Source organism: Acomys russatus, chromosome 13 (assembly GCF_903995435.1).
Source record: "Acomys russatus chromosome 13, mAcoRus1.1, whole genome shotgun sequence".
Lineage (NCBI taxonomy): Eukaryota > Metazoa > Chordata > Mammalia > Rodentia > Muridae > Acomys > Acomys russatus.
The window spans coordinates 18,749,842-18,773,523 of NC_067149.1; the positions used below are offsets into that span (position 1 = coordinate 18,749,842).

Genomic DNA, 23,682 nt, shown 5'->3' on the forward strand with positions numbered 1-23,682 from the left:
GGCTTGGCCTCCACCATCAGAGGCTCCATAGCCCACACGGTCACCTGCAAGCTGCAGGGCTGGGGAGACACAGCCACTCCATCTGAGAGGCTGGAAGGCTCAAAACAGAAGGGCCACATGACACGGGCCATTCCAAGGCTGAAGGCCTAGAATTTTCCTGGAGAGGTACTGCTGTGATTCTGGGTTCAAAGGGTGAAAAAGCTGGGGTCTGATGTCATAGATGGGGGCAACAGCAAGAACACACTTGCTGGGGAAGACCCAAGTGCGGTGCATGTAAGCTGCTCTGTGCTCTGCCATCAGCCTGGTGGGTGCTGCCACCCGCATTCGGGGAGTGGCCTCCCCGCTCAGTTCCCAGGTACTCCCTGAAGTATGGCTCACCCTTTTCCCAAGTGTCTCTCGGTCCTATCAAGTAGGGAGCCAAGGTTAACCATGTTGACAGTGCAGGGCAGAGCTCAGGGGAAGTGCAGAGGTGGAGGAAACCTGGCCCTCTGCACCTCATCTCACCCACAGAGGGTGGGTGGGAAAGAGAAAGCAGGGTGGGGCATCTTGGCCATAAGCATTTAGAATCCTTGGGTCACACACCTGGCAAGTCCCTCACAGGTGTATGGTGGACTTAGGAGCCTGCACATGGCTCTATAGGAACAGGGGCTCTATCAAAGACACTTAAATTGCCATGGTCTTAACAGTCTCCTGAAGCTCTAAAGAGGGAGGGAGGGAGGGAAGGAGGGAGGGAGGGAGGGAGGGAGGGCTCAGACTCCCACCGAGAGAGCCACTAAGAATGGCTGTGACCTGCATGGCTTGGGGACTGACCTAACTAGAGTGACAGGGAATGAAGTAATGACAGCATACATACAGAAAAGCTGGGGTTGAGCAAGCTTTGGGCTCTCATGGAGACCCGCCAACAGCAAACCAGAAACTTAGTGTATTTTAATCATCTGAATCAAAGGAGTGGGTTTATTATATACAGCTGAATTAAGGAGGCAAGCTTACTAATCTCAGTAAGGGGGTGGTCTCTGTAAGAGAGCAGCCTCAAGCTGTGAATATCCTATGGGAGGAAGCTGTAGTGGACATTTGTGTACACACTGCCAACATCTACACACGACGAGAGAAAGACGTTGCCATTCCCATGGGTCTGAGGCACATGGCCACGTGGCCCCGTTGCTTTGGGTCCGTGGCTGCACCACATCACAGCTGGAGCACACACGCGGCACGTAAAGCTGCTCACGTCATAGCAGCCAGGAAGCCTTCAGCGCATGGGAGCACCCACATTTGCATGGCATGCTGGTGGCCGCTGACAGCCTTCAGCATTTCTTACGGAACTGTCACCCTGACCTCTGTCTCCGTGGCCATGTCACATTCATTCCCTTTGTGATTCTGGAGGTGTGGGTTTGGAGAGGGGACACAGTTCACCCTATGGCAGGGGGACTCCTGTGACATTTTCCTTCTTTGGGATCCCCTAACACCCTACTTCTCCTGATGGTCATTACTCAGCAGCTTCAGGCTCTGCTCTCTGCTACCCACCTAGACCTCTGCTATGCTGGGTGTATGTTGGACAATGGGTGCAGTCTCCTAAGCCCCAGAATGTTCTACCACTCCCAGCGTGATGTACAGGCTCTCAATTGGTCCTTTTCCATGCAGAGACCAGCTGACACTTACCATGCCTCTCTTAAGATGCCTCACAGCCATCCTGTCCACTGGCCTCTGCGTGTGCTTTTTCAGTACCGGGGCACAACTAAGAAGCTTTTATTTCTGGTCCCCTAATGGTAGTGATAGTGGTACAAACGTCAAGGGAGGCAGAGACACACAGGATTAAGCTGTGCTCTATACCTGCTTCTCCACCCCCACGTCTATGCTACCACTGATCTGAGTGTGAGGCTCACACACCAAGCCAGACGTTCCCAAGGATGACTGACCTCACCAGGCCTCCCACACAGACCCCCATCTTTTCCTCCTGTGGGATTGGCTTCCAGCCTCATACACAGAAGAGTTCTCAGCCTTCCTGAACCATCTGTATGGCCATGACCCTCTCAGATGTTCTAGCCTGAGTGCACACCTGTGTGTGCTCACTGTACCCACCCTCAACTTCCCTTCCTCGCTAGGCAGCGTCCCTCAGACACTGACCTCCACCCCAGCCAGTCTGTACCTCAGCTTCAGAGGCATGGGCTACCTCAGCAGCACCATTGCCTTTTCTGGAAAGCCTGGCTTGGGCAGCGGCAGCCAGTCCTAAGTGAGGGACTGGAGTTGGCAGGTCCATTCTGGGCAGCCTGGCTGACAAGGGACAAAGGCCCCCTCTGCTTTTGTTTGCAGGGTCTGTGGCATTGTTATCCCCTGGAACTATCCCCTGATGATGTTATCCTGGAAGACCGCAGCCTGCCTGGCTGCTGGCAATACTGTGGTGATCAAGCCCGCCCAGGTGAGTGCACACTCTCAGGACCAGGCTGTGGTCCATGAAGGCAATGGAGAACTCACTGTCAGCAGACAGGCTACCCTTCACCTACACCACACTGCTGCCAGGAGCCGGCCCTGGCTACCATGGATGGAGACATTTGCGGGATGAGAGCTAGTTGACTGAGCAGACTTTGTCTGCCTATCAGTAATGGGGACCTGGAGACTGTGCTGGCACATGTCACTGCTCAGTGGGCAGAGGGACAGGGCTTCTACCGCCACTCTGAACCCACACCCTGGATCTCATTCTGTGTCCTTTGCCTATCCCGTGCTCAGGACAAGCATCTGATGTCAGTAAATTCAGTTCCTTGTCTCTTGTCTGGTTTCAGAGACCAGAAGTCCTGAGTGGTTCTTAGCCTCTGGGTTGCCAGCTCTTTAGGGGTCATACCACCTTTTCACGGGGGTCACATATGAAATTTTCACATTACGATTTATAGCAGTACCAAAAATTACAGTTATGAAGTAGCAAGGAAAATAACTTTATGGTTGGGGTTACCATAACCTGAGGAACTGCATCAAAGGGCGCAGCATTAGGAAGGCTGAGAACCACTGCCTTAAAAGGAGAAAGTGTGGGGCAATGAGATTTAGGAACCTTCCAGCCCTCAGCAAGTAGCTACAGATGGGTAGGAGAGTTGAGATGGGATTTTGGGGACCACAGGTGACCTCACAGGGGTGATGACAGCACACCCAGCTTCAGTTTCATCTGGGCATTAATCACCATTCATCCACTGCTTGCCTCCTAAATGGAAGGAACTGGGCACTAGGTGCCATCTTTGTAGTGGCCGGTGCCCAGGAGATGCTGCCTCTCCAGGCCCTTTGAATCGCGTCAGCCTTGAGGGCTGCAACACAAAACCCAGTGAGAATTCCACACAGTGTGTGCCAGAGTCCACACTCCTCTGCATTTTAGCACTTGGGGGAGTGGTGGTTTGGTTTCTTTTTTTTTTTTTTTTTCCCCCTAAAACTAAATACAGAATTAGAACTGCAATCAAACAGTTACATTCCCATTTTATTTTATTTCTGGAAACACCTTTTCAGGGTGATTTGTTTAAAAAATGTAATTGGGTCAGAAAAAAAAAATAAACCTGTCTTCTGTGAAAATAAAACAGCAAAGAGAAAAGAAGATGGTTGGGCTGAAACTTGGAGCAGCAGATAAGAAAGTTAGCTGCTATTCCAGAGGTCCCAGGTTCACTTCCCAGCAACTACATCATGCTGCTGCCAACTGTCTGTGATTCCAGGTCAAGACACAGAGACGCACAGACACACACACACACACACACACACACACAGACATACAGACACAGACACACACAGATGCACACACACGCACATACGCACATACACACACACACACACAGAGACACACAGACACAGACACACACAGATGCACACACACACACACATACGCACACACACACACAGAGACACACAGACACAGACACACACAGATGCACACACACACACATACGCACACAGAGACACACACACACACAGACACACACACACACACACACACACACACACACACACACACTCCAGCTTGACTGGGCTCTTTCTATTTCTTCTCTCCTTTTTTATTTACTTTTAAAAGAGGGTCTCCTTCCCTGAGGCTGGCTCCTGCTGTCTGTGTGGCGGAGGAAGATCTTCAGCTCCCCCTCTGTCCAGCTGCTGAGTGCTGGGATTCCAGGCATGGGCCAGCGCACCCAGTTTATTCTGAACTGAGTGTGACCCTAGGTCAGGACTCCCCACATCCCACACACACCTAGGCCAGATCCCCAGGACTGCTTTCCTTTATTGTTTTTTCCAAGTTAATTATGTTTATTATTTTATTAATTATGCTTATTTATTATTATTTATTTTATTTGTACTATTTTCTAAAGATGTATTTATTTATTATTATGTATACAGTGCTCTGCCTGCATGTACACCCGCAGGCCAGAAGAGGGCATCAGACCACATTATAGATAGATGATTGTGAGCCACCATGTGGTTTCTGGGAATGGAACTCAGAACCTCTGGAAGAGCAGCCAGTGCTCTTAACCTCTGAGCCATCTCTCCAGCCTCCTATTTTCTTATTTACCTTTGGAGTTTTGTTTTGTTTTTTTGTTTTGTTTTGTTTTTTGAGACAGGCTCTCCCAGTGTAACCCTGGCTGTCCTTGAACTCACTAACACAATCGACAAATCAGCATTTCCATGTGACAGTTTCTTTAGGATTGAGGTCCTCTGAGGTGGATCTTGATTTCCTGCTGCTCCAGGTCATGGTCATTGTTTTGGGTCAGGTCTTCCTTGTCCTTAGGTACACTTGGTCCTAAGAAAGGCCACTGATAAGGACTGAGGCCCCAGAGTCACAGCCAGCCATTCAGGTGAGGCAGTGTCGGGGTGTGAAATGACCTAACCTTGACTGGAAGAAACTGACTCAGCAGCTTCCAGGAGCCGAGGAGTGGGAGGTTGTTGGGAACTGGAAGGGCTGGAAAATGGCCTCCCTTTGGTTTCCAGAAGTGGAGCAGTATTCAGATTACACAGAGGGATGGAGAGCACCTATGGGCAGCCTCCTCTATAGGCTGACACCTGCAGTTCTCTGAGTCGAAGCTGGTCTCATGCTGAGGGGCTAGTGAGGTTCACCTTGTTGGGAGCTGAGCCTCTGTGTGAACCTGCTAGTCAGTCCCACTGGATATTGCTACTTCAGCACTAAGGGCAAACATATTGAGAAGAGACAAGCAGGGGGTGGGAAGGGATCCAGGCCTGGCTGAGAAGCGGCCAGCAGGAGAGTTTAACATTCTGGGGGTTTACAAGGAGGTGTTGGGGATGCTAGCTGGGTGGGCAGTTCCTATGGTTGGTCAAGAACATGGCCTCCCTCTGGTCTTCCTGCTGCCCTAAGCACGGCTGCTTCAGACAGCTAGCTTCTGGGAGAGGAGCACAGAGAGAGGAGGCTATGAGTGGAGATCTGTTGCACCTTGCTTTCAAATCCCTCCACACGCAGACTCCTTCCCTGTTCTCCCTTCAGGTGACCCCACTCACAGCCCTGAAGTTTGCAGAGCTAACGCTGAAGGCCGGCATTCCCAAGGGTGTGGTCAACATCCTCCCAGGATCTGGTAAGGACTGGGGTGAGGAAAAGGGCTGGGGCTCAGAGCTTTCAGGTACACACATGGCCAGAGTGGTGTGGGGAGGGCAGTGCTCATGACCAGCCTGTGGTGGAAAAGGTCACATCGTGGGGGAGGCACAGTGCCCAGAAGGGTCTTAACCTTCCGATACTGTCTTGAGGCTTTCTGTTTTGTTCTTGTCTACACTCTGGATAATCTACGTGGCTTGGGAATTGTCTGTCCTTGGACATACATGAGAATTCATCCATAGAACATTCCAGACTTAGAGCACTTGGGGGGATGCAGTATTATTTCCTTAATTCTGTGTTTAGCGATCTAGTTTATAGACAAAACTGTCTCATGCAGATTCAAAATCTAGGCAGAGCTGTCTATGATATTCTTTTATCATTTTGTCTCCTGTTACTGTGATTTCCTTTGCCTTTCCCCTCAATCGGTACCTTCTGCTTAGGTTTCGTCTTGTGTTGACACAGACATCTATGATTTCATTACGTTTCTTGCCTGCACTTTTACTTTCAACCTATGTATACCTTTGAATCTGAAACACTCTCCATGGGACAGTATGCATGGTCAAACCTGGGAGCTGCTACTTTTTATTCCAGTCTTGTATTATTTGATGCTTTTAAAAAGAAGATTCATTTTTTTTATTTTATGTATATGAGTGCCTACCTGTATGTATGTTGTGTATCACATATGATGCAGTGCTATAGATGCCAAAAGAGGGTGTTGGTCCCCTGGAACTGGAATTATGGATAATTGTAAGGCACCAGGTCTTCTGAAGAACAGCAAGCTTTCTTAATTGCTGAGCCATCTCTCTTGGCCTGTTCTTTGCTTTTTTGGTAGATGGCTTAATCCGTTTACATTTAATGTTATTTTTCTATAGTTATATTTGTCATTTTACCTTTTACTTTCTGTCTTCTGTCGATCTCTCCTTTACTGCTTTATTGAATGGTGTTATGTTCTAATTTTTTATATGGAATCTTGTTGTGTTACTAAAGATTGTCTCAAACTCTTGTACTTAAGTGATCCTCCTGCCTCAGCCTCTTGAATACTAAAACTATAGGTTTGAACCATTGGACCTGACTAACATTTTAGCTTTAAAGGAAAAAAGGTTTATTTATTTATTATTTATTATTATGTATTATTTATTATTATGTATACAGTGCTCTACCTGTATGTACACCTGCAGGCCAGAAGAGGGCACCAGATCCCATTATAGATGGTTGTGAGCCACCATGTGGTTGCTGGGAATTGAACTTAGGACCTCTGGAAGAGCAGACAGTGCTCTTAACCTCTGAGCCATCTCTCCAGCCCACATTTTAGCTTTTTAATAATGATTTTTTTTTCTGGCATGTGTGTATATACATATAAGTACATACACACATATATGTGTGTTAAATTTTTTTTGTTAGATTTTTCTAAATTGGGCTGGAGATATGGCTCAGAGGTTAAGAGCATTATCTGCTCTTCCGAAGTTCCTAAGTTCAATTCCCAGAAACCACATGGTAGCTCATGACCATCTATAATGAGATCTGGTGCCATCTTCTGACATGCAGGCATACATGCAGGCAGAACACTGTATACATAATAAATAAGTAAATTTTTTAAAAAAGATTTTTCGAAATTAAGACTTGTATATTTACTTTTGTTTTTGCTTTGAGACAGGGCCTCACTATGTAGTCATGGCTGGCTTGGAGCTCACTATTTAGAACAGGCTGTCCTGGCTTTCCTGACTCTGCCTCCTGAGTGTTAGTATGAAAGATGTGAGCCACCATACGTACCTAAATTTTTTTTTTTGATTGTGTTCTTCTGTGTCTATCCATGTGTGTGCGTGTGTGCGTATGAGCACAGGCACCTGTGGAGGCCATACGTATGCAATCTCCCTGTAGCTGGAGGTACAAGTGGTTGTGAGCCACTAGGATTGAATTTACCTCAGAGACTGTCCCTATGTCCTCTGCAAAAGAGCAAGTACTCTTATCTTAACCCTAAGCCATCTTTAGCCCATCGTATGTTTTTTTTACTCCTCTTCTTAGCAGCTTCTCTAGGACCTATCATTTACTCCTTAATTTATTAAAATCTACTTTATACTGACTCTGGGCAAACATAACTCAGTTTATGCCACTCTGTGACCCCTTTTGTGCTGTTACATTTTGGGTATATACAAATGTATCATCGGTGCAGTTGTGTGGCAACTAGCATAGTTACAGATGTTACTTTGTGTCCCTTCATGTCTGCTAGTGACATTGGAAGAGGGGACCTAGCTTCTGCAGTTCTTATCAGCCCCTCTTTTCTGACCTTGTGGACCCATGTCTCTGTCTACCCTTTCCCTAGTTAGTCCCTCAGTTCTGTTCTTGGTGTTCAAACTGTTACATGTCAACCAGTTTTAGATGCAACAACGAAACTGTATAGATGCTTTATACGGTTGCTTTTAAAATCACTTAAAAGACGAAAGAGAAATGAAGTGTGCATCCCGTTGTTTGAGAGCCATATTCTTAGTTCTCGCTCCCACCCCTTCCCCACCCTCCCCGAGATTCTGAGTACCGCCGGAGACTGATTCTAGAGCACTTGCTTTCATCTCTGAGAGCTTCCTTCGGTATTTCTTCTGCTTGCCACGAATCTCCCAGCTGTCTGTGTGGCAATGTCCTATTTTCCTTCATTGTTTGAAGATTTAGATGGCTTTGCTAGATGTGAAAATGTTTTTTATTTTTGCATTATTTTCAGTATGTCACCTTACTGCCTCCCCATGTCGCCCTACATGCTGTCCCCATGTGACCCCCACATGCCTTTCTGTGTCACCCATGTGCCTCTGACCTCTGGTTTCTGATGAGAAATCAGCAATTAGTCTGATTGGAGTTCCCATGTGTCTGGCAGGTCATTCCTCCCTCCCTCACTGTTGGCCTCAGTGTGTGGCCCTGTGAGTCAGTGTGTGGGCGTCATCATATCCATTTCTTAGTAGAAACTCTTTCAGCTTCTTAGATTACAGGTTAGTATTTTTCTCAGAGTTTTTTGACCGTATTCATTACGGTTGCTTGCACCCACTCCCTTACCGTCTCCTTTTGGTACTCCTGTGATGGATACATTGCTACCGCTAACAGGGCCCTGCTTTCCCCACAGGCTCTGGCTGGTTTTTTCAACTATTTTCCCTCTCCGTTCTTTAGATTGTGCCATCTCTGTTGATTCATTTTCACATTCATTGGTTCTTCTGTCAACTCATTTCTGATGTTGGGCCCTTTCGTTTGCTTTTAATATTTTCCTGCGCGGGTTTTCTCGTGTGCTTTCCTCTGTCTCCTGCTGGTCAGTTCTTTGGAATGTACCTCGGTTGTTTCCTTGCACGCCCCTTTCTTCCTTTCATTTTCTTTTCTTTTTCTTTTGCCAAAAGTAAACATTTTAAACAATATTTTGTAGCAACTTTGAACGCTGTTTTCCTCTCCCCTTTCCAACTTGTTTTTCTTTGCTTGCTTAGTGACTTCATTAGATTCTTCCAATAAAACCTCTTTCCCTAAAACGTGTAGCTTTACCATCGCTTCCCAGAGGGTTGAGCTGGAGCCTGGTAGCCACAGGCACCTACCTGGCAGGACAGCAATCTCAGCTGGGCTCACTTGACTGGATATCTCTGGCTGCTGTTAAGCCATCTGCCTCTGTCAATGCCACTTAGCTATTTAGCCCATTGATTGCATTGATTTTTTTTTTTTTCTGCATGTATGTTGGTGGACCATGTGCATGCCTGGTACTAAGGAAGCCAGAAGAGGGCATCAGACCCTTGGAACTGGAGATCCACGCTATTGAAGTGGGTGGGGTGGCACAAACTGTAGTCTCAGTGTTTGGCAGGCTGAGCCAGGAGGGTTACTATGAGTGTGAGACCCTGGGCTACACAGCAAGGCCTTGCCATGGGCAGTGTTAATTGTTTTTCAAGCTTGCTTGCTTTCTGTATGCCTGGGGAGGCATCTCTGCATATCTTTTCCTGGTTCTTAGTGGCTTATTTGCTCCTTATTGTGGTGTTTTTTAAAAAAAAAAAATCTTTGCATACACTTTCTCCTCTAAATAGTGACTTAACAGGCATGTCAAATGGAATTAGCATCAAGGTCAGGAACTGCTGGCTGCGTGGAGTATCCATTTTTCCTGAGTAGAGCCCCAGGATTGTGAGAAGGGACCAAGGGTGGCAAAGATTAAGAGCATCTCTTCAATGGCACTGGATTTGAGAGGCCCTAACCCACCTGAGCATGAGGCTGAGTAAGCTGAGGATGATGGAGGGTTCCAGATTCCAGGGAGCTTGGCTACAGAGGCAGCTTTAGGAGATGACGTACCAAAGGGTGGCCTTTGGAGGTCGAGCCACGATCTGCTGAGGAAGCGCTGTAAACTGAGAAGTCTGAGCCTAGGGCCAAGCCTGGCCCTGGGCGTTTGAGGGTTGTGTAAACCTGTGGATAGGAAGGAGCAGTCCGGGATAAGAACAAGTTATGAGAGCAGAAACCAAGTCCAGAAAGAACCTGGGGACTTGGGGGAGGGGATTCTATTGAGCCCGAGAAAAGGCAGCTGCAGGGCAACCCACCCTGTGGTCTCACTGAATCAGGGACCAAAGGGACACCAAGGACTCGGCTGGAGGAAGGTACAGTGTGGGCAGGCTGGAGATCAGCAGTGCAAGCAGAAGTGGCAAGACTCTAAGGTAGCAACATGCCAAGGGTGGGGGCTTTGGAGTCTGCGATGCTCCTCTATGGACCACAGGTAGTGTTGACACTGGAGTTTGGAAGCCACCGAGCATAGGCAACCTACAGTCACCCCTGACTTCTACACTCCATGCCAAGTGCTGCCATGATGAAATGCTGAGCCCTGGGGCTTCCTCCTCAGACAGCTCAAGAGCAAGGAGAGTTGGCTGGGTGGCATCCTCTGATACCTCTCTCCCTGCCTTGAAGATGCCATTGTATCTGTGCCCTGGTGTTCTTTTTTTTTTTTTTTTTTTTTTTTTTAAATAAAGACACCAGTCACAGAGGGTAGGGTCCATCCTATGACTCCTTCAGAGACTCTGCCTCCAGGGACATTCAACACTCAGATGCCATAGAGTTAAGTACTTTAGCGTTATAATTTGGAGAGACATATTTCATCCCATTGGAGGGCAAGGCCCCATGACCCATCCTCCAAAACACACACATACACACACAGCTCTGATGGACATGTGAGGGACAGGTGACTGCTTTGACCAGACCCCAGAGGCCTCCTTGACTTCCTTACCTATCCTACCACAGGCTCGCTGGTTGGCCAGAGACTCTCAGACCACCCTGATGTGAGGAAAATAGGGTTCACGGGCTCCACGGAGGTGGGAAAACACATCATGAAAAGGTAAGTGGGGCACAGGGAAGACAGGTCACTCAGGCTATGGCATCTGGGCACAGATGATGGATCTCACAAGCTGGGTCCTGCTTCTTGGGGTTTGGTGAGGCATAGCACCCATGTTGAAACAGATGCTGAATTTCCACAAGCCCTTGAGAGGCCTGGCAGGCTGCTCAGTGGAGGCTACACAACTCTGCAGGGTCCTGGTACCATGCTGCCTTCAAACCCAGCAGTGCTAGAAGTCAACGGACCTGATGTGAGAGTGCCATGGGTAGAAACTAGACACTGATTTTAAAATCTCAACACATACTCTTTTTACAAAAAAAAATATTTATTTATTAAGCATACAGTGTTCTTTCCTACACACCAGAAGAGGGCTCCAGATCTCATTATAGATGATTGTGAACCATCGTGTGGTTGCTGGGAATAACTCAGGATCTTTGAAACAGCAGGCAGTGCTCTTAACCTCTGAGCCATCTCTCCAGCCCCTTAACACATACTTTTTTTTTAAAAAAAATTACAGTTTGTTTACATTACATCTTGATTGTAATTCCCTCACTCTTATCTTCCTGTTCCTACCCACCCTCTCTCTTCTGCCCTACTCCCCTCCCCTAGACCTCTGACCAGTGGGGTCCTCCTGCCCCCACCATCCAACCACAGCCTATTAGGTCTCATCTGGACAGCCTGCCTCCCCTTCCTCTGTGTGCCCACAGGGCCTCTCCAACAAGGGGCAGGATCAAGTCGTGGGCACCTTAACACATACTTTTTGGTTGTTTGTTTTTGGTTTTTGTTTTTTCGAGACAGGGTTTCTCTGTGTAACAGCTCTGGCTGTCCTGGAACTTGCTCTATAGTCCATGCTGGCCTCGAACTCACAGAGATCCACCTGCTTCTGTCTCCCAGGTGCTGGGATTAAAAGGTGTGTGCCACCATCGCCTGGCAGCACATACTTTTAAAATACACCCATTCATAACTTTTACATCGATTTCAAGCTGACTTGGCAATATTTTTTGATAGATTAAATGGAATCTATTATAGTTGGCTCTCTGTATCTTTAGTATCCACAAGACAGATTGGAAGTAGTTGGGAAGTCAATTTGCCTGTGCTGAACATGTACAGCCTTACATGTACCTGGCCAATATAAGTATTCACACCATGCTTACATGGTGCTAGGCCTCGGCATCATGGAGTGAGCTGTGTGTGCAAGAGGATGGGTGTAGCCTCTGTGCACATACCTTGTTTTCCATGAGAAGCCTCGGCCACTGAAGGTTTTGGTACCACAAAGCTCCTCTGAGTCACCTGTGGGCAGTGCTGGGACAGGGGAGCCCTTCCCCTTGGGAGGTCCAGAACACGAAGAGTTCTCCTCCCAGGACATGCTTGACACCTACTTGAGGGTGCCATCACTCAAGTATGCTTCTTGCCCACAGATGCAGTCTGTGAGTCCCAGCATCTTGGTCCCTAAAACTGTGATATTCCCTCTCTAGCCAACACAACTCTCTGGCCACAGCTAGCCCCGCAGAGGGATGGTTCTCTTTAGGATATACTCAGTGTGCATCTCGGGGGCACCAGACGTGTGCTGGGCACTGGGATATCATAGGAACCAGACAAGTGCATGCTGCTGGAGGGAGGCCTGCCTTCCTGCTGCTGGGGCCATCCATAAACACACAGTGGAGCATAGCATCTATCTGCCAGGGGCAAGAGGAGGGGGGTTCATGTGGGAGAATCAGAAAAGGACCCCAAGAAGGGGACAGTGGAGCCGAGGAGGACACTGGTGAGTGTGAAGGGCTGGATGCTTGGTGTTGGGGAACTAGAAATGGGCTCAGTGGTAAGGAGGTGGGAGTGGCTTGTGGGGAGAAAGTGGGTCTAGTTGCTCCAGACTTGTCTCCCCATGCAAGGCCCTGTGCTCCAGGCCAGCTGACATCAGCTCCACCCCTCTGTTCCTTCCAGCTGTGCCCTGAGTAATGTGAAAAAAGTGTCCCTGGAGCTGGGCGGGAAGTCGCCCCTTATCATCTTTGCTGACTGTGACCTCAACAAGGCCGTGCAGATGGTGAGGCTGGGCCTGAGGCAGGGGTGGGCGGGAGGATGAGGTGAGAGGCAGATGGGAGGATGGGGTGAGAGGCAGAGAGATGGGAGGGGAGGGTCTCTCAGCTCCAAAAGGTCAGCATAACGTGTACAGCCATCCATGATGTCGCCACAAGCATAGGCAGCACAGCAAGAGGCACCCTTGGAGAAAAGATAGCATGTCCTCTCCATCATGTATTCCCCAGCATGTCCTAACTGCCATACCATCGAACCAGCTACACAGATTGGGGACGTGAGCAGGCTGCCTGTCTTGTTATGTTTGGGAAGCGAAATATCCCTGGATCTCTTGGCCATGACCCTGCTGGCAGCCACCGCTCTGCTGATGAGCCTGTGCACACGTGCCCAGCTCTCCACCACTGGGCAGTCCACAGGCTAGACCTCAGCACATCTATCTGCACTGGGCCAAGGAAGTACCCATCTGTGGTGGCCTCTTAGATACTCCTAAGGACTCAGGACAGTGGCTGCATGTGGCACACACCATGGCAGTGGGAGTGGTTCTTAGCATAGGTCTTGTCAGTCACGTGCCTTGGTCCCCTTTCCACGCCTGTGGGAACACATTGGTTAGGCCCATTCAACCAGATATCCAACTGTCATAGCAGCCTGCCTAAGCCTCATTCTTCCCTGGAGGAGGCCATGACACCCAGCATAGTCCTAAGGGACTAAGGGAGTCCAGCTTTGTTCAATGGGAAGCTGAGGAAGGCCAGCACCTTGTTCATGTCCCGTATGAGCACAACAGCGCAAGGTCTGGGCTTAATGCAAGATGCTGCTGAGCCCTGTACATAGCAGGAGGCCTGTGCCATCATCTCGGATCCTAGTGTAACACACAGGTTTGCTGCACTCCTGCAGGGGCTTCCCTGGACCCATGGCCGCCCCTCCCAGCCCTGCTCTCAGCTCCCTGCTAAACATGCAGCCTAGTACCTTTGGGAGCCCCCTCAGTGAGCCTACCCATGGCCTGGGGTAGGGGCCCAGGCTCAAACTCACCCCATATTGTTCTCTGTTGTTTGTTGTGTGAAAAGCACTGTTCTGTGGCAATGGGAACAGAGTCTCTGTGTGGCTTCCTCTTACTGTGCAGCCTTGTGTCCTCATTTCCCACTGCCACCTCTTGCCTCCACAGGCTGAGGATTGCACAGGACATATGTGTCCAGTGTTGGTCAAGCCTGACCCATGGGAGGAAGGCAGGATGCAGGCACACCCCCCTCTTCTCTGAGGATTAACAGTCCTGGTGGGCACTGGGGCAGAAGCACTGTGGAGATCTGTGACCTGGCATTTCTGTCCTTCTCTGAAGGGCATGAGCTCCGTTTTCTTCAACAAAGGGGAGAACTGCATTGCGGCAGGCCGGCTCTTTGTGGAGGACTCCATCCATGACCAGTTTGTGCAGAGAGTGGTAAGTTTGAGGCTAGAGTCTGAGCTGGAGGGGCGGGATGCAGGAGAGGCAGTGGCCGCTGTGCGAGCGGTGGCTGGGTACCACTCACCTGTCAGAGGACCCTTGGGGAACCCTCTGAGTCTTTAGCTCAAACTGGCATAACCAAAAGGGCCTGTGGGCTGAGGGTGTCGCAGTGGCCTAGCACTTGCCCAGGCTTGGGGTTCCAGCCTTAGCACCACCAAAAAGGAGGGCTGTCTGGAAACAGAGCCTCAGGTGTACAGGATTCACAGGCTCACCTCCTTCGGTGAGGCTATAGAAGGGACCAGGAGAGGCCAGGGCCTCAGGACCCTCTAGCAGCATCTCAAGAGCAGGAAGTTCCCTGTGCAGGTGCCCAGAGACAAGAGGCCAGGCTTTGTCCCTGGCCCTTAGTGTTGGCCATGGAGTGAGGGGGAATGCAGCATCTGCAGGCTCACAAGACTGGCGGCAGCAGCCTGTCAGAGCCTCTAGGGGCCTGACAGGTGCCAAGCATCAGCTCCCACTTGAGTTACTGGCTGATTTAACCAAACTATGAAGGGGCTGTCTTGTTTGCTTGTTGTTTGTTTGTTTGTGGTGCTAGAGTGGAACGCAAAGCTTTAGCTAGTAAGATTATTGCTCTGTTGCTGAGCCCCAGCACCAGCAAGGGATGTTTTGTTGTTTTGTTTTGTTTGTTTTTCGAGACAGGGTTTCTCTGTGTAACAGCCCTGGCTGTCCTGGAACTATCTCTGTAGACCAGGCTGGCCTCGAACTCACAGAGATCCTCCTGCCTTTGCCTCCCAAGTGCTGGGATTAAAGGCATGTGCCACCACCGCCTGGCCAAACAGGAGATATTTCTAATGCCCGACTTCCAGGTTTCTCTGTGGATTGGCTCATGACCAGCTTCATCATGTAAGATTGACAGCTGTAGAATGACACTTTTCTAACATAAAACCAGAGAAGGAAAAACTCCAGCTGTCAGAATGAAGTTACAGGTGGGATGAGGATTGGTCCAGCTGGATCCCCCCCGTATTCATCCTCAGTCTAGACAATGGTGTCAAGGTGATGGCCTCTGAGGCCATCTTAGGTCCTGGAGATGAGGCAGGAAGGTAATAGAAATGTGCAGGGACGCTAAGAGGTGGAGAGTCTACCTGTCGCTTTCCATACACTGCAGCTAGAACACCCTGAGAAAAGGATGGGGTGACATTGCCATGTAGGGCATTTCCTGGGGGAAGGCCTGTGTAATGGGATACCCGGGATAAATGATTCATACAGAAGAAGGCTTGTTCTTGCTCATGGTTTCAGAGCACATGGTCACTTGGCCCTACTGCACTGGGCCTGTCGCAAGTCCAGTGCGTTGTCACGTGATGGAGTACACAGCAGAGCAAAAACTATCATTTCATGACTCTGGGAAGAAGACAGGCAGGGGCCAAGATCCCGCTATCTCCTTCAAGGGAACAACTCCAGTGACCTCACTCCTTCCTGCTACGTCTTAGGTCCTAAAGGTCCCATCACTTCCCAACATCACATCCCAACAGCAACCCCGCCCCCCCATCTCTACCCCAAGACATGGCAACCAAGCCTTTAGCGCATGGGCCTCAGGAGGACACCGGTGCCAAACCAGAATAGTCAGGAAAGGATCTAAGTATGAAAGGTGACTAGGATGGGAAAGGACTGGGTGGCTTTGCTATGTAACAAATGGCACACAATACCCAGTAGCTGAGTTCACGTGGCCCACAGCCCATCCTGACCACGGTGGAGACAACTTTACCTGATCTTAAAGACTCTGGAGCAGGTGCCTGGGTGCCAGGCCACACAAGCAAGGGACTGGAGCCACTCTCCAGAGGCCTTCAGATCTGTCTCATTGGCCCCTGGTTCTGTTCACCTATGTTTCCTTTTCTCATCCTATATCCTGGCTCATTTTTTTAAAAAAAAAGATTATTTAACATGGATAAGTGTTTCTCCCACATCTGTGTATGCACACACTGCACGCTTGGTATCTGCAGACGTCACAAGAGGGCATTGAGTACCCTGGAAATGGAATTAGAGATGACTGTGAGCCCATGTGTGTGTCTGGGTACCAAACCCTGGTCCTCTGGAAGAGAAGCCGATGCTTTTAACCCATGAGACATCTCTTCAGCCCCCAATTCATTTTCTGTCCCCTTGCCATCCCAAGCTCCAGAGTCATTAGGTCACCTCCTCCGTCACCTCCTGGTGAAACTGCAGGAAGTATCTCCAAGCTGCAAAGCCTAGACTGGCTCGAAGCTGGCTAAGGCAGGGGGAAGGCTTCCTGGAGGAGGCTGCTCTCAAGGTATTTGCTGAAGCAGAGAAAAATGAGAGCAGAGATGGGTAGATTTGAGTCTTGGGACCCTTTTCTCTGTTCAGTGTCTGTCCCTGAGACTACTATAGTAGATAGGTTTGGAGTCAGGCTGGAAAAACCCCGTTAGCCAGGAAATGGCCCCCACATATTCCTCAGGGACCTGTGATCAGTACAAAACTGCAAAGTTGGGAGATGCCCCAGTGTTAGCCATCGTAGGACACTGTGGTAGCCCGGAGCAGGGCCTGACCCGAGGACTTTCTGCAGGTGGAGGAGGTGGGGAAGATGAAAATCGGCAACCCCCTGGACAGAGACACCAACCACGGCCCACAGAATCACGAGGCCCACCTGAGGAAGCTGGTGGAGTACTGCCAGCGTGGTGTGAAGGAAGGGGCCACGCTGGTCTGTGGTGGGAACCAAATCCCAAGGCCAGGTCAGTCAGTGTTCTCCAGCTCACTTTGGTAATCTGACAGCAAATTCTGGGCCTCAAGTTTCTGACCCGGCCCTAAATGGGTATAGCTGAAGGCCAAGGACCATTGCAGTCAGGATCAAATTGGGATGTTAGAAATAACGGGTCACCTCCATTTGGTGGGGTCTGGGTCTGAGAAGGAGAGGACTCCAGAACATTCCTCAGTGCTGGCATAATCTGAGGTGCAGGGTGTTGCTGTTGGCTTCACTCCGCCATTGTATCAGTCTCCTCTGACTTGATTTCAAGGTCCTCCTTTAGTTTGGGGTGTTATGTGACTTCTGGGGAGACAACTAATGCCTGCTTACCCCAGGTAGAGCACCAGTGACTGGCCAAAAGAGATGGACATACCCATGTCTAGCTTAGTGAGCCAGTGAGTTTATTGGGGTCACTGACAGCACATGAATGGCTCAAAGGAAGCCATGTCAGAGCTTGGGTGATGACTCCCAAAATCTGAGTCCTGAACCTCATTCACCCCTACCTACCCACCCCCCACAACAACTTGGAGGCAGCTCCACTCTCTACTCCATGTCTTCTCCCTCAGCAACTGTCACTGCTCAGTGAGCAGGTGGCTGGGGCCTTTAGTATCCTGCGTCATTTACTTGAGTGTTACGAGCCTCTCTCCTCCCTTGGGGGGAATGTTTCATTTCGGAGGAAGTAGCTAGACAACAGATAGAAACTCCACAGTGTCCCTCCAGTGAGGGCCAGCTTGCCCTTGGCTGGGAGTGAGCCTTTGTCTGGGCCAGGCAGTCCTTGAAATGGTGCCGATCTTCACAGACAACACGTGCCTCGGGTCACTCACTTGAGCTCTTGGCACAGCCAGCGCTAGGCACTTCCAGCTGCACGGTCCCGGGCAATCATCTCACAGCCCATCTTAGTTACGTCTCTATTGCTGCAAAGACACCATGACCAGAGCCACTTATAGAAGAGTTTATTGGGAGCTTACAGTTTCAGAGGGTCGGTCCATGACCACTGCAGCAGTGAGCGTGGAGCGGGCAGGCAATGATGGCGGCTATGGAGCAGTAGCTGAGAGCTCACATCTTGAGACAACTATGAGGCAAGGAAAGCTAACTGGGAATGATGTGGCTTTTTTAAAAACAAGGTTTCTCTGTATAGCCTGTGTAGCCTTGGCTGTCCTGGACTCACTTTGTAGACCAGGCTGCCCTTGAACTCACAGCAATCCACCTGCCTCTGCCTCCCGAGTGCTGGGATTAAAGGCGAGCGCCACCACCACCCAGCTGATGTGGCCTTTTGAAAATTTACAGCCTTTCCTCAAACGCACACCTCCTCCAACAAGGCCACCCCTTCCCAATCTTTCCCAAGCAGTTCCACCAACTGAGGACAGAACATTTCAATGCATTAGCCTATGGGGGTCATTCTCAATGAAACCTGCACAGTGTCCAACCCCAGACATACTTGCTGCTCTGGAATCTACTCTCAGGTCTAGCCACCCAAACCAGGAAATCAGAAGGCACAAGGATGGAGCCTTTGTGGTGCCTACTCACAGCACCACAGGCCCACGCCCTACCTGCCTTTGCTGTCTGCCTTTTACACTCTATACGGAACCCTGCAGAGAGGAGGCTCTCATTAATGGATGGAAATGGGGGCGAGGAATGTACTTCCTTTTCTGACCCCTTGATTTTAATTTCCTCCTGGTTCTGTTAAGTCTGGCACCTCGTTTATGCTGTGGCTCCCTGCACTGCTGCCACCTTCTGCACCTCACCCTGCCAGTGTCCCGTAAACCACTGACGCTTCGTTTACTCATCCTCCGAGAGCTCTCGGTCCGATATTCAGAAACGCCCTCCTGCTTAAGGGCAAGTTCCCTGACTGTCTCTAGGCTCTTATTCATGAACGGTATGACTTGCCCTTGACCCCCGCCGACCATCTCTTGCATTCCTTCTGGATGCTTCTCTTCTCTATCTGTATTGGCTGCTCCTCAGCTTAGCGAATAGCTCCCCAGTGTCCCACCCAGAGGACAACTTGTCACTTAGCTCAAGTGGTATCAAGCACAAATTTCCCTCCATCACCACAGTGGGAGTTCTTTAAGACTTGGACAGTGTGGCAAGCCCTAGCAGGGCGTGGATGGCAAGGTTTAGGGTGAGCACTGTTCACAGAGCAAAGAGAGGGACCTGGTAGGCCAGTGCAGCCCCCAGAAACATGGGGCAGCACATCTGCTCTCTGAACTAGAGGGTGGAGAACTTTCTAGAACTCAGTCAAGAACAGGACAGAGCAGGGCTGACTCTTTTGGACCACTTTTACCTGGAAGGCTGAGGCTGAGGTGCTTGGGTGGTCTATAGTGAACCAGCACTGATCAGAGTGCTATGTGAGGCAGGCCCTGGCCAGGGGAGGCGGGAGACTGCCATGGTCCTACACTTCCTCCATACCTCAGGCCACTTCTCCTCTACAGGCTTCTTCTTTCAGCCAACCATCTTCACAGACGTGGAGGACCACATGTACATCGCTAAGGAGGAGTCCTTTGGGCCCGTTATGATCATCTCTCGGTTTGCTGATGGGTATGTGTTACCACGCCCACCGGGGATTTTTCTCTATGTGCCAGGAGTCTTGACATGAGCTGTAAGAGATGCTACCTGAGGAGAAAACTGAGTCACCGAAGAACCTGTACACAATGCCTGGGCTTCCTTGCCTCTTAAAACACAGGGGACCTCTGACCTCCCTTTGCCTCCCCTACTCCTGGGCCAGGATGGCCTCCAGACCCAGATGAGCAAAAGCAGTTTCCTTGGGTTTCCCTGCTTTCCCCTGGTTTGCGCTGCATCTCTCTGGTGTCCCTCACAGCCTGCCGGGTCCTGTTCTCATGGCGTCCCGCTGAGTACTAAACTGACTGTAACCAAGTGGCCTGTGCCAACTTGGGTCTCACTCATGAGTGAGTCTCTGCTTAGGGTCGGTTGGGTGAAGTGAGCCTCTCTCTGCTCTGGGCCACATCTGGCCTTGCTGGGTACAGAGGAAGCAGCTGTGCTCACCTGGGCTCAGGCTTTCTCTATGACAGCCTTGGGACACTGCCCGGGGCCTGGACCCCATGGAAACTAGCTGGAGGTAGCAAGGATCCTCAGGAGCGCGCCTCAGAGCACACCCCATGGCTCAGCAGTCATCCAGGCCATCAGGCTAAAGAGAAGGGTCCACTCAAAGGAAAGGACTACATATCTTTGGACCCCTTTGGCCAGATATACCTTTTTCCGACTCATTTTAAGGCAAAGTGACACCTTCCACTTCACCTTTTCTAACCAGTGGTCACTGTAGGACCACCATCTTATGCTAACAGTATTAGACAGACTTCACTGTCTCTGTCAAGCAGCCACGACCCTACCTCTTAGGTCTGGTGTCTGCTGAATGCTCAGTCCACTTATGCCCAAAGCCACCTTTCTGGGCTTCCTTCCTGCCTATAGTCTGAGGTCCCATGCCCAGTTCTGCTTTGTGAACCTCCTACACTCCTGTCCCTCTGGCCTCTGCTCTACTCTCTCCTGTCCCCCTTCTCCAGTCCTGCTGTGGCCTCAGCACACACCCTTAGGGTCTCATGGGTGGTCAGTGATGGAGCTAGGAATTTTTTTGGGGGGGGTAGATTCTAAATCTTGCTTTGGCCCCAAGTCAGAAACGGGTGCTCTGATCATCCCTCAGGCAGCTCTTGGATTGCCCCCCCCACAGGGATGTGGATGCGGTGCTGTCTCGGGCCAATGCCACAGAATTTGGCCTGGCCTCTGGTGTTTTTACGCGGGATATCAACAAGGCCTTGTACGTCAGTGACAAACTCCAGGCGGGCACTGTGTTCGTCAACACATACAACAAGACTGATGTGGCTGCACCTTTCGGAGGATTCAAACAGTCTGGATTTGGCAAAGACCTGGGTAACCAAACCCTGTCTGTTTCTATGTATTCATTTAGCAAACACCTGTCAAAGGCCACCAAGTGCCAGGTTCTGTCCCCAGGGCTGGGGGTGGGACAGGGGATGGTCACATTGAACAAGATAGCTGGTAGTTGATCAGTTCTTGCTGGGAGGGGAGACTCTTGGGGCTGATGTTATTGCTGAGACAGCAGACAACAGTACAAAAGATGTTCCAGTCACAGGCACGCAGGAAGACAACGTCTTGGCTGCCAATAGCCAGCAGGGCACCCATCCCACCACCTCCACCCTCAGTGTCAAAGGGGCCAGGGTTCTAGAATGGCTGCTCCCAATCATTCTGCCTGCACTGGAGCCCAAACCCATTGCTTACTGCAGGGATGGCCTGGGTTGGGTATGTGATTTCCCTGGGTCTTGGTTTCTCATCTGTGGAGAGCGCTAAGCTGCCCACAGGTGTGCTTCAGCAGTTGCTAGAGATGGACCCTGCACAGCCATCGGTGTTGCAGGAGCATGTGCTGTCTTGCAGGAGAGGCGGCCTTGAATGAGTACCTGCGAGTCAAGACCGTGACTTTCGAGTACTAAAGCCAGGTCTCCATGCTGCCTCTCCTGTGTCCTGTTGGCTTCCTCTCAGGGGGCCCTGGCCCCTGTGTGGTGGCTTAACACCTTCCTGTCCCCAGCACTGCTCCCTTCAGCTGCTGAGCCTGGACCCCTGCTGGTGACAGACCAGCCTCCAAACAATCAGAAGTGGCTCCAAGTGAAGTGAGCAGTCATGTCCAGGATGAATAAAAAGTGTGAGCATAAGCCACTTGGGCTTTGTGTCACCGTTCTGTTTATAGGGTACCTGGGTGGTCCCAGAAGCAACGGTCACCCTGAGTCCTGGGCAGGTAGCATCACTTGACCTTCAGAGAATGAGACTCCTTAGTGGGGACACAGGAGGAAATGTATGTGTCAACACACACTTCCAAAAGCAGGAGCTGAGATAGGTGCAAAAGGCCATGGAAAAGGGTAACTGTCCAGAAACAGGAAATGGGACTTGGGGCAGAGGAGAGGCAGTGAGTCCTGAGCCACGAAGCATCCTGGTCTCCTCTGCGAGGACCCCGACCAAGTCTTCTCCAGCCACTCAGTTGACATGGACAGTCTCCATGGCAGCCTGGAGCCTGCAGCAGGGGTTCCACCCTGCCTGGCGTTTCCCTGGGCAGAACTCCCCTCTCCCACCATCTGTATTTCCTTGTCATCTTACACCACCCCACCCCAGCCAAGAGTACACAACCTCTGGCAGGCATCTGCCTCCTGTGTGCTCACCCATGGGTGCCTGCGACCTTCCTTCCGTACCCTCATCCTGGAGGTCCCCACACACACCACAACCCAGCAGCTTTGTTGTTGCCTTGGTTTACCCAGCATGCTCATTCTCTTTTTGGCATGCCAACCACTAACCACCTTTCTCTGGCTCTACCTCTCTAGGTCCAGAAGTCTTTGAGGGACTCTCTGTCCTTCCTCAACTCCTCTAGCCAGGCAGGGGGTGACCTGGATCACCCTGTGCTTCTGTGGCAAAGATTTCAGGCTTATATGGTATTCCCGCCTTCTCCCACATCCCTGCCCTTCTCCTAAGTGCCACACATGCTGCAGGATGACATTTTGGTCAAGGAGAAGCCGCATACCTAATAGTGGTCCCAGAAGATAGCAGATCTGAGAATTCCTATCACCTATGATGTCATAAGTGATGTGATGTAAACACATCACTCCTGTATCTGTGATGGGGCTGTGTAAACCCTACCGCCGCATAGCTGCTGAAGTATGAAACTGCAGTGGTCACAGTGACACTGACACTGGCCATGTGTTCACTAAGTGACAATCAGCGTCAGTATATACGTTTTAAAAAAGATTTTCTTTGTCTGTGAATTTGTGTGTATGTGCACATGCATGCAGGTACAAGAAGAGACCAGAAGAGGGTGTCAGATCCTTTGAAACTGGAGTTACAGGCAGTTGAAGGCTGACAGATATGGGTGGTAGGATAAACTCATCATCTGCAAAAGTAGCAAGCTCTCATTTCCTGAGTCATCTTTCTAGTTCATGCAGAACACCCCCCCCCCGTGTGTGTGTGTGTGTGTGTGTGTGTGTGTGTGTGTGTGTCTATGTCTATGTCTTGGCTGAGTCCAGTTATATTATTACCTGCAGCACCCTCATCTATCAGGTGTGTGTGGCGTGATGTCACCGGCAGATCATGGCCAGTGAGTGACCTTGACTATCTAGGTTATACTCATGTACACTGCTGTGACGTGCACAGTGACATTGCCTGACAGCACAGTTCTTGGACCTTATCTCAGTCTCAAAAAGTGCCATAGGGACTGTAGATTGTGTAACCTCTCATGTGTGAACACTGGTGTTCATGTGTGTGCTCATGTGTGAGCAATGGTAGCCACAATAGCTTGGCCAGTGCTGCACGGCGCACAGGCTTCGAAATCCTCTCCACACATTTGTATTGCACATGCTGCGGTCCAGCGAGGGAGGATCGACTCGTCGGCTGAGGCACAGACACCAGCTTGTTGCTATGAAGCGCCTTTCCCCATCCCAAACCATGAGACCCTTGAAGCCCACGCTCTGCAGTGACTCAGCAACCCAAGTCCTGCATCCCTGGGAATGGTTTCGGAACCTCCAGACCAGACCCTCTGTGTGATGCTCTGTCCTATATAGGGGTGAAATGGGCTGTGCACCAGAGAGTGTCTTACAGGTCTA

At 50.3% G+C, this 23,682-nt stretch overlaps 1 protein-coding gene across 1 annotated transcript in view; it reads left to right on the forward strand.

Annotated features, from left to right (window-relative positions):
- Aldh1l1 (aldehyde dehydrogenase 1 family member L1) overlaps window positions 1–21,775 on the forward strand; it is a 52,059-nt gene extending 30,284 nt beyond the window's left edge. Inside the window, exons 15-23 of the mRNA XM_051154904.1 lie at window positions 2,308–2,413; window positions 5,447–5,534; window positions 10,778–10,871; window positions 12,807–12,906; window positions 14,227–14,325; window positions 16,901–17,066; window positions 19,507–19,612; window positions 20,757–20,956; window positions 21,476–21,775. Coding sequence (XP_051010861.1) covers window positions 2,308–2,413; window positions 5,447–5,534; window positions 10,778–10,871; window positions 12,807–12,906; window positions 14,227–14,325; window positions 16,901–17,066; window positions 19,507–19,612; window positions 20,757–20,956; window positions 21,476–21,531 — 1,015 coding nt within the window. The 3' untranslated portion in view covers window positions 21,532–21,775. The remainder of the gene's footprint in view (window positions 1–2,307; window positions 2,414–5,446; window positions 5,535–10,777; window positions 10,872–12,806; window positions 12,907–14,226; window positions 14,326–16,900; window positions 17,067–19,506; window positions 19,613–20,756; window positions 20,957–21,475) is intronic.
- The last annotated feature ends 1,907 nt before the right edge of the window (window positions 21,776–23,682 follow it).